Source organism: Gadus chalcogrammus, chromosome 1 (assembly GCF_026213295.1).
Source record: "Gadus chalcogrammus isolate NIFS_2021 chromosome 1, NIFS_Gcha_1.0, whole genome shotgun sequence".
NCBI lineage: Eukaryota > Metazoa > Chordata > Actinopteri > Gadiformes > Gadidae > Gadus > Gadus chalcogrammus.
The window spans coordinates 18233049-18243544 of record NC_079412.1 but is presented as its reverse complement, the minus strand read 5'-3'; the positions used below and the strand labels follow the sequence as shown (position 1 = coordinate 18243544).

At 44.9% G+C, this 10496-nt stretch overlaps 1 protein-coding gene across 5 annotated transcripts; it reads left to right on the top strand.

The window, feature by feature from the left end:
- The first annotated feature begins 594 nt into the window (after positions 1 to 594).
- aaas (achalasia, adrenocortical insufficiency, alacrimia) lies at positions 595 to 8520 on the top strand. Of its 5 annotated transcripts, none has more exons than XM_056601539.1 (17): positions 595 to 657; positions 951 to 1101; positions 1481 to 1608; positions 1969 to 2024; positions 2439 to 2530; positions 2807 to 2853; positions 3109 to 3207; positions 3601 to 3744; positions 4644 to 4764; positions 5586 to 5710; positions 6416 to 6476; positions 6744 to 6834; positions 7089 to 7170; positions 7356 to 7423; positions 7562 to 7643; positions 7875 to 7959; positions 8072 to 8520. In XM_056601539.1, the coding sequence occupies exons 2-17, from the start codon at positions 1000 to 1002 to the stop codon at positions 8225 to 8227; spliced, it is 1539 nt and encodes a 512-aa protein (XP_056457514.1). In that variant the 5' UTR covers positions 595 to 657; positions 951 to 999; the 3' UTR covers positions 8228 to 8520. The 5 variants fall into 5 exon arrangements, with proteins under 5 accessions (XP_056457514.1, XP_056457485.1, XP_056457507.1 ...); XM_056601510.1 differs by having other exon boundaries at positions 609 to 722; XM_056601532.1 differs by having other exon boundaries at positions 609 to 740.
- The last annotated feature ends 1976 nt before the right edge of the window (positions 8521 to 10496 follow it).

The window sequence follows — 10496 nt, the reverse complement described above, 5'->3', positions numbered from 1 at the left end:
GTGTGTTCCGGTTTGCAGGACCTTACTTGCAGAAATTATAAATAAGTCGTTGTTTTGTCGGCGCAGGTAGTCTCTTGTTTGGTCCACTCGACTCACAAACCACGCGTTCACGTTATCAGAACGAATCCCAGCGGGCAAATTGTGTTATCAATAACCGGGGACCCATGGAAGGGGAGACGCGCGGTGTGGGGGGAGGGAGCTGTCTCCTTCAGAGTGCTGAATTGACGTCACGAGCTGCAGCCTGCGCGCCACCAGGGGGCGCGAGTCTCGCTCTTTTCTTGTTGTTTTGCCAGTAACATCACGGTCGTACATTGCAGCGAGATAAATAAATAAATAAAAATCCCAAAACACAAAAGCATCATAGTAAATAATAAATAAATTAATAAATAATGACTTCATTCTTTGTATATCCAGAAATATTGTGAGTTATAAATTGTCCATCTATGAGGCATTTGTCATTTTTTGGGGGAAAACGACATAGTCGAATTTCCGGATTATAGGATTGTACTCATAGTTCTTTCTACGGTTGAAGTATGAATTTACTTAATAATTTATCCTGAAGAGGGCAACAGTTTCCACAACGGCTTTTTGAGCCGCGCAGTGTTTGTACCTCCCAGGCTCCGGTTCCGGTAGTGTTGTATTGTATTCGGCGGGATAGTAAGTGACTTACCAATGGATTTACTCTCTATGGATTGACTTCATCTAGAAACCTTCAACTTTCAGTAAGCTGTTAAAAACAGGTTGCTCATTATGTTCCTCCAGATAATACATGATGAGTAACGTAACAAAATGCAACTGAGCCTGAGCGAGGACATTGCTAGTTAGCCAACAAGGTAGCGCTCACATCTGGTGGGTCATTGATACTGTTATGGTTGTGTTATCCATGCATTGTGGACAGCACTATTTGTATGGTCAGCGCACACTTGTGTGACCACTGTGATCTCTTGCAGGTGCTACCAGTAGTAACAGAGGCAGTTGTGAGCTGTCAACACAGGGATCATGTGCTCCTTGGCGTTCTTCCCTCCTCCGCTGTCCCCTGGAAAGATCACTCTCTGCGAGACCAACAACGAGCTGGTGTCCACGGAGAGCTGTCAAAAACAGGTCCGAAAAATGCGATATTATTCTTATATTATTCTTTGCTGTTGTGGGATTGTCAATGTGTCTCTAGTATGTAAACGCACTGTTGACATGATCAATAAGCATTGAAGAGTCAATTCACTTTGTGCACTCATGTTCGTTTTATTATGAAACATGAGCTTGACTAACATTTAATTAATCCTCACAAGTGTGACGATGGAGCACAGTGGAGCTAGTAGAATTCTAGGTATTCACAGAGTATCTGTGGATAACTATTGTTATTGTGGGAATCATTCATTATTTTTATTGCTATTATCACCTCACCCCTATTCCCTCACTGATATTCAGAACAAAAATCCATGTATCTTTCTTGACATCCGTTTGTGGTTTGTATTTTATTTAGGACTATGGTCCCTTGAGTCTTTACTTTCCCCGGGAGTCGCTGAAGCCACACAGTCGGACAGAGAACAGCAGCAAGGCGGCCTTCCTGCAGCACTCTGAGACACTGTGGATCAGGAGCGCCACGTCATGGTAACACACACACACACACACAGACACAGACACACACACACACACACACACACACACACACACACACACACACACACACACACACACACACACACACACACACCTCCATGTCTCACACAAACACGTCTCACACACACACACATACACACGTCACAATGCTCGAGCCAGCGTGTGCAGCCTGAAGAAAACTCCCACCCTTGGAATCTATTTTAGTAGCAGAATTTTTGTATTTTACAGAGAATTTCCCCTGTTTGACAACTTTCCATCAGAAATGTTCAACACTTTCTGAGACCCAAACACAGCTTTCAGCTGAAACAATGATTTGGGGGTTATCTCACCCTGTAACTTGGTGGTTGACAGGCGGGAGGCAGGGCTCACCGGGCTTCTAGAAGAAATCGTCAACTCAAGCACAGAGGGTAGGTGATGCTGCTGTCCTTCTGTTTATAGACACCCATGAGCTTCCTCCCTCCCACCACATGGAGTCAAGGGTGTGACATTAACTATTGTGATATTCAACTGACTGAGGTTGCCCTTTCAATATTTCTTGCTGATATCTCAAATTGTTAAACGCAAAACAAATGTGATTTGCCGAATAAACAAAAAAGATAGTGATTCATGGTTACTTTACTTAAATTTAACTGAATAACTATGAAGAATATATACAAAATAAACTAATAGCTTGACTCTAATAGCCACAAGAAGCACCTAAATTGAGGCTTTTAGCCAAGTGTGATGGATAAAACAGTAGTATTATGGGACTTTTACTTTGTTAATAGATGAGATATACTGTATGAGTGTGGACTTTTATTTTGTTTTTTGGGGCTTCCCAGCACCCAAGTGGCTCTCTGTGAGTTCGGGCTGTGTCCTGGCTCTGCTCCAGAGGGTCTCGTCCCTCCACGGCGCCCTGTTCCCCCACCTCAAGGTAACGCCTTTAGTAGGCTAGGTTGTTGTTGTGGTTGTTGTTGTTATTTACGTTTTAGAATGCTTGTTTTCTCTCACACGCACCTACGCGCACACACACTTTCCGAATTCGTCAGATGCACATTGCCCAGTGCTCACGATGCATTGCATCATTTGTTGTGTCGAATCGTCTGTTTGGAGTCCTAGGAGAAATACCAGCGATGCATCTTTGGCGATGTTGTTGAACAAAAGAGGGTTTGGAAAATTTGGTCTCAGCCTTTTTTGTGTTTCTCTTTAGTTGAGCAGTGAGAACATGATTGCAGAGTTCTCCCAGGTGCTGAACTGGTACGTTTGAACCTTTTCTGTGCGAACAAAAGTCTGCAGTATTTATAGTTGTCCTTCCATATCAATGTTCTATGTAATGTTTCAATGCATTCAAAGTAAAACCATTCACTAGGACTTGGCAATAACTTATGTGGTCCTTAAAGTTAGGATTTTTAATATGAAAACGTTGTATTGGGGAAAAAAAATCCCCTTGCTTAGAGCATTGTTCAGTTAATACTTTTGTAAATAGGATTCTTCTGCTCCATGATTTACCAGGTCAGACTGTGCAGTGCGCGCCTTTGCCTGGCATCCTCATACAGAAAAGTTTGCTGTGGCTCTATTGGACGATTCAATCAAGATCTACAATCCCAAGAGGTAACGTAACCTTTGTGCAGACAGCCGTAACACAGGCCTGCTTAGTATGCTTGAATGACAAGCTGTAGGATCCAAAACAGTAGCCACCCGCGCACTTTAGAGAACAATCATTAACAATAGGAATCAAGGCAGTGTAATCCTGATAATAGCGTTATATCCGAACAGCGGCGAGTAAGATAAGAGCCTATTGTTACGGGGTAGACACGTCCGTCCTTGAGGGAAATTTAAAACCCTGAGAAGCATTTATAATTTGTGCTTGTCATTCCCTGCAATCTGATCCCCACAGTTTGCGTGTCAGGGCAGCAGTACCACCCTATCTGGGTCGATCCACTGCATCACCGTACGGTGTGTTCTCTCTTTATCTCCTGCTCTCTCTATCCCTCTCTCCCACAGTGCCACGCCCCCCACCCTGAAGCACCGGCTGCAGAGGAGCGTGGCGAGCGTGCAGTGGAAGCCGCTGTGTGCGTCCGCGCTGGCGGTGGCCTGTCAGACCTGCCTGCTGGTCTGGCACGTGGACCCCTGCTCGCTGTCCATCAGGTACACCTACAGCGTAGCTCTACAATGCTGGGCGACCGAGCTCTGCCGCCCTGCTCTCGAAATGGAACGGTTCAACGTCGTCATTTAGGTTCAATACACACGCTTGACGTTTTGGTGGAAATGTGCAAACATTTTGGTTGCGCTTTTTTTAGGCTGGTCATTACTGCAAAGGGAACTTTGCGCTTTTTTACACTTTTTATGGGTTTGGTCTTGTATAGTCTTAGTCATATGTTTTTTTATTTAATTGTAGTATATTATCCCTTATGTAATCTTGATTTTGTTGTCCTCTATCGTCTGAATGCCTTTAAACTGCATGCGAGGTAATCATGTAAGTTATAATGTATAGAACGCCGGTCATTATTTGGAAAATAAGCCCCGACGGGGCGTACCGGACACCGACGCGAAGCGGGGTTGTCTTGCTTCGCCCTGAAGGGGCTTATTTTCGATAATGACCGGCGATGTTCTATACATTATCCCGCTTATTACACGGCTACTTGCCAAAGCGAAAAAATAACTTCACATGGTGTGTCTTTTTACAATTTATTTGTTTCCAGCATTCGTAGTGTTGATCAGCAGAGAAATTGTCCGGCAAAGACATTGACGTCGCTTAGCAACCGAGTACGCTGGGGTTGATAAGTTACCGGACTACTTGCGGAGTGCTACACAAGACGACAAAAAGTCCACTTTCCTTGACAGCGGTTAATTATACTTAGCAACGGTTAATTATCAAATATAATTCAATATAATCGGGAGGGGCCCATGCAAGTGAACGGAGTGTTCCACGGCAGTGAAAAGAGCCGTGTCATTTCAAAAGAAAAAAATATTTGATGAACATTCCATTTATTTTTGTCGTGCATACAGTGATAAGCCATCAGTAAACCCTCTGGTCATCCCCCCAGGCCGTCCTCTGGCTGTGCCCAGGTCCTGTCTCACCCGGGCCACTCCCCGGTCACCTCCATCGCCTGGTCTCCCAGCGGCTCCCTCCTGGTGTCGGCCTCCCCCGTGGACACATCCATGATGGTACCTAGCTCGCGTTCCCATCAGTGACCCCATGGCTGCGTTCCGACAGTCATTCTACAGTCATTCTGCTTGTCCCGGTTCCATAAATCTCCAGGTGGTCCGCTCGACCGCCATGATAACCACGTCCCAATGTACGCAGTTAGCTGGAGAGGCAGCCTCAAGCTGCTTCGGGTCAGAGATACATTACTGTATCCTGCACAGGAAGAGCTGCAGATATTTTGGTTTGACTTAAGGTACTAATCTAAAGTCTGAAGGCAGACAAGCTTAAATCTGGGGTTCGCTTCATATTTGTTTTGACCCATCATGGGGCTGCATTCTGGATCAGTAAGCGTGTCATTAGCTTTTAAGCAAATACAAACTCAGCCAGCAAACAGTAAAAAGTGTCTGTAAACATTTGAAACCATCACGGGTAGACTGACCACTGCAGAAATACAATCTCCTTCGTAAATCAGTTTCTGTTCAGTAGAATATCTCCACAACAGTTATGGTTTCCCTCCCAGAAAACTTGGATCAGAATAATTTTGTTTTCTGATCCAGAAGAAGCATCTCCCCCTCAAGTTCTGCTTTAACCGAGCAGGACTGCTCTGTATGCAGCGGGGGACGTAGGAGACGTAGACGTAGGAGATCACAGATACAAATACCCAGTATTTGTATCTGTGATCCCTGTTTTGGCTTCTTGCCGTCTTATATGTGTGTTTTTGTGTGTGTGTGTGTGTGTGTGTGTGTGTGTGTGTGTGTGTGTGTGTGTGTGTGTGTGTGTGTGTGTGTGTGTGTGTGTGTGTGTGTGTGTGTGTGTGTGTGTGTGTGTGTGTGTGTGAGAGGTGTGGGACGTCGCGGCGGAGAGCAGCGTGCCCCTCCAGCGTGTGGGCGGGGGGGGGGTGTCCTTCCTGTCCTGGTCCCCCGACGGCAGCCACGTCCTGGCGGCCACGCCCGCTCCTCTCTTCAGGTCAGAGCTGCGCCCTGGCTGGGTCTGTGTAGACAGAGGTTGGGTGTTCATGAGGCTCACCCTAGGGTTAGGGTTAGGGTCTGCTTGTTGAGGCTGAGGAGCGCTTTGTATAAATGACTGACATATTTTTGCACACATTTTTGGTCTGTGTCCAGTATTTGCTGTCATCGAGCCTTATAATCGAGATGCAAACGCTATAGGGATTGTAACATGCATATGTAGCACCGATGTAGGTCTCCTATTGATTAATTGAATGGCCATCAAAAGTGTCCCAACCTAAAGTGATGTCTTGCATTTGCTTTCTGAAAGCTGCATTCACACCAAATGCAAAAACAATTTGTTTAATTGCGCGGCGTGATTACATACAAAGTCAATGCGAAGACGCTAATACCCTTACAATTTTCGCATTATAACATTTTGCTTAGCTTTTGGTGAGAACATGGCTTTACCAATTAAAACCAAAGCCAATGAAACTCACCTCATTTTAAAATGAGGTGCGTAAAAATAAACTAATTATTTGGATAATCTTTCAGTTTCAAGCCATAAACAGTGTATTTTTTTATGTCGGATTAAATCCAAATTCTGGTGTTTGATGGTTAATGGACTTCTTGTTACAAAAGATGTAGTATATGACTATATCCGATACCAGTCAATGTATGTATATCATAATATGATTGCAAAAGTGTGTTGGTTCTTGTGTTTTAGGGTCTGGGAGACCAGGATGTGGACGTGTGAGCGCTGGCCCTGTCTCAAGGGCCGCTGTGAGGTGCGTCTTCCCCCTTATTAAGACTTACCTGTGTGGCGCTCAGTGAGGAGTGTGTCCTAACCCTGAGGAGTGTGTCCTAACCCTGAGGAGTGTGTCCTAACCCTGAGGAGTGTGTCCTAACCCTGAGGAGTGTGTCCTAACCCTGAGGAGTGTGTCCTAACCGTGAGGAGTGTGTCCTAACCCTGAGGAGTGTGTCCTAACCCTGAGGAGTGTGTCCTAACCGTGAGGAGTGTGTCCTAACCATGTGTTCGCTCCTTCTCCCGGTAGTCCGGCTGCTGGAGTCCTGACGGGAGCCGCCTGCTCTTCACCATCCAGGGGGAGGCGGTCATCTACTCCCTGACCTTCAGCGACACAACGGGTCAGCACACACACCTTTAGGGCTATTATACGGACAACTATACTTACGCTCACTTTTTTGGGATGCCATTTCCTACTGTTTTGATTTGAATGAACATAATTCAATGCTATTTTTAATTGTTGTATTGTATTTTGCAAGGGTTGAATCAACTTTTACATATTTTATAAAATATTGTATCAAACCTAAAACACAAATTCCAAATTCCTATTGCATATCGACCCCACAACTCGTGACCTATTTCGGTTCAACCTCAGGAACTATGAAGGGATCGAAGGCAGCAGCGGTCGTGGCCGACCTATCAGAGACGACCTTCACAACGCCCGCGGGGGACATCATGTAAGAGAGGCTCCAATGCCACTTCATCCCTCGCCTGATCCATTATGGGGCCATGGCTAAGACCACGGACACGGCTACCCCTGCTGCTTACTCCGTGTCTCAGCATCGCACCCTGATATGAGTCACATCATATACGCGTGACTCACATGTGTACGGTTCCTCCTTCCTCCTTCCCTGTCCTCCAGTGTTGGCGGTGAGGTCCAGCTGCTGGCCTGGGACCCCAGAGGGGAGAGGCTCGCAGTACTGCTCAAAGGTGACTCCTTTACTCCTCTTTTACTCCTCCTTCAATCCTCTTTATACTCCTTCTTCATTCCCTCTCACTCTGACCCTTTGATGTTGGGAGAATAGATAGCTGCCACTCTAACGGATGTCATTCCATGTCTCTCCTCAGGGGATTCTGAAGCAGCAGCCCGGCCTGCTATGATAGCGGTGTTCAAGACCAGAAATGATCCTATTTTTGAGCTCCTGCCATGGTGATTAGCTTTGACCTTGAACTCCGTTTAAAAGCCTTGTTTTAAAACTGATCTGATGCATGTGTTTGTATGTTCCACAGGAGTGTGCTAGTATGATGGTTGTGTGAATACTTGTACTACTGTACTGTATACTGCATATTGTAGCTCCTACCCAGAGCTACGACGAGCGTCTTCCAGGCAGAGTGGTTCACTGTGTCCCTGATCGACCCGTGTCTCCTGTTCTTCCAACAGCGGTTTCATCCAGGGAGAGCCGGGGGCCGAGCCCAGACTGATGCAGTTCAGCCCAAACTTCCCTCACGGAGCCATGCTCACCGTGGTAAGGGCCCCGGGAAGTTGCGTTGGTATTCACTCATTAATGATGTTTGTAGTTGTACATTGCTGGATGTCGGTGACTGAGACTCTCTCTTCCTTCCACCCCACCCCCCCAGTGTTGGTCCAACGGTAGGATCACCCACGTGCCTTTCTATTTCCTGAGTGCCGGCGTTCCCCACCTGGGTCTTAATGGGAGTCCCGCCATGCCACAGCCTGAGGAACGGCTCGTGGACCACGGCAACAGCACCCTGTTCACAGAGCTCTGCTCCTGACCACACACACACACACACACACACACACACACACACACACACACACACACACACACACACACACACACACACACACACACACACACACACACACACACACACACACACACACACACACACACACACACACACACACACACACACACACACACACACACACCCTCCTTCCTGCCCAATGCCAAACCGTTTATATACAGTGGTCAATTCATAAGAATTTCTCAAGGCTCATCCATTTGTATTCAAATGTCACCTTGCAGTTTTTTGACAATTAATTTAGTTTGGCGATAGTAATAAAGGACATTTTTGAATTTGAGATTTCAACGTGTCTACGTGTTTTTCCTCCATGGTTTACAGAGTTCAGCCAGTTTATAGGTATTGGGTGCCTGCTGTAGGCTCAGTAGGGAGAAAGCATCTGCTAAATCACTTACGGAGTGCGGTAAATAGTAAATATCGATTAGATCTATTGGAATGCTTTCGGGGATGTAATTGGATTTCTACGGTTGATTGAAAGGCTAACGTACAATCTACATCATTTCAGTCATAAAGTTCTTGTCATTGATTGGTGCCTGTTCAGTCTAAAAGGAGTCATCCATCCTTCCTTACCCAGGTACTTCAATTCCATTCAGCACTTCAATAGGGGTCCGAGCAGAGAAGTTGCTTGGTCCCCTATTGTTTCTGTGACGTTTTTTTTCCCGCTCAAATGGATGGTTACCAATAACCCCCACTACCCACAAACCCATATTTGTGGTACTGAACCCAAAGGTGGCACTATTGTAAAAAATCACGAATTAGGCTTATTTCTCCTCACCAGAATGACCCCGACTCAAAATTCTTTCATAATATTAATCTCTAGAATCAGATGCATCTATAAAACCCATGATTAGAGCATTATGAACAAGCTGAACTTGACAATGAACTCATTGCCACTCATTTAGGAAACACAACATTGAACAGCACCTGAAATTCATCAAGGAAATCAACATTCCAGCTCATTAGTTTCCAAGAATCTGACTGCCAAGACACAGTATGGCATTATGGGGAACTTCTTTGTCAACCATTTATCCTTCATAATTAACTGTCATATTTATATTTCTTCCGTTAGTGTTCTTGACTACCAATGTTTAATTTCCCCAGAATTTCAAAGATTGTTCAGGTATATGCTTTGAAGAAAGCCCTTAATTCACTTGAGAAATGTGTGCTTGAAGTTTTCTGGATGTTGTGTGCTTATCAATAGACATTTTGACAATGTGAATGAGGCTGCAATTCAGGTTTATAAGAGGAATATCTTTCCTTAAATATGACAATTATATGTTATATATATATCTTCCATTAGTGTGTTCTTGACTTTTAATTTTCCGCGGACCCTGTTAATCACCGCTTGCGGTTATATTTTTAATTGATTCACGTCTGTCATGAAACTACAGGAACACACACACACACACACACACACACACACTTTACCCTCCACGTTGTGTATGACTTGACCTCAATGATTTCAGTTAAATCAGGCATGAATGGTTTTGAATCAACCTATCTGGTTCTATCAAACTGTCAATGAAAAACAAAAGGCAAAGTTATTTTGGATTTTCCATTTATTTTTCAATTTACATCAATTAAAGGTGTAACAAAACAAAAAAAAACAAAAAACAAAAAAAATGATCATGGTCATAATAAAATTAATAATAAAAAATATACACAGCCTCACACACACAGAGACAACCCACTCTGGTGTTGCAAAGTTTTCTTCCCACTTGGAGTCCCATCTTTCAACTGGGAGATATGGACTCCAGGGAACCCTACCCACAATCCCCTTCTCCCGTACCTGTCTCCCAGGGTGGGGTGTGTATGTGTAGTGTGAGGTTAGTGGGAATCGATGGGCGGGGTCAAAGGGGGGTTAGGAGGGGGGAGGGGCATTGAAAAACAATGTTGAAGACTTGACTTCTAGAACTCGTAGCACCTTCTGAAAGAGAGCTCCAAAGCAAAGATGGCCGCCCGGCCCACATCCACTCGATATTTTGGGTCCGCGCGGATTTAAGGAAGACATTTTCACTTTGTTTCTGTTTTTTCTTCTTTTTTTTTGCATGAGGTAGCTTTAAACAAGCAGGATGGCTACAGTAAAAGTAAAGCAGATTTTCCTCAAATTTGTTGTTTGGATGCATGAAGCCTGGGTGAAAACGCCTTCTTTTCAGGGCCAGTCAAGTCCCCAAATGAAACCTCACTTTCCAAAGTGTTGGTGTGCGTCTAGACACATGTACACACGTAATGTGGA

Excerpts from the sequence above, each read along its gene's own strand:
- aaas (XM_056601539.1), top strand. The coding sequence starts at position 1,000 with ATGTGCTCCTTGGCGTTCTTCCCTCCTCCGCTGTCCCCTGGAAAGATC. Across the intron at positions 7,644-7,874 it reads ATTTTTGAGCTCCTGCCATG|CGGTTTCATCCAGGGAGAGC; the intron begins GTGATTAGCTTT and ends TTCTTCCAACAG. Across the intron at positions 7,960-8,071 it reads ACGGAGCCATGCTCACCGTG|TGTTGGTCCAACGGTAGGAT; the intron begins GTAAGGGCCCCG and ends CCACCCCCCCAG.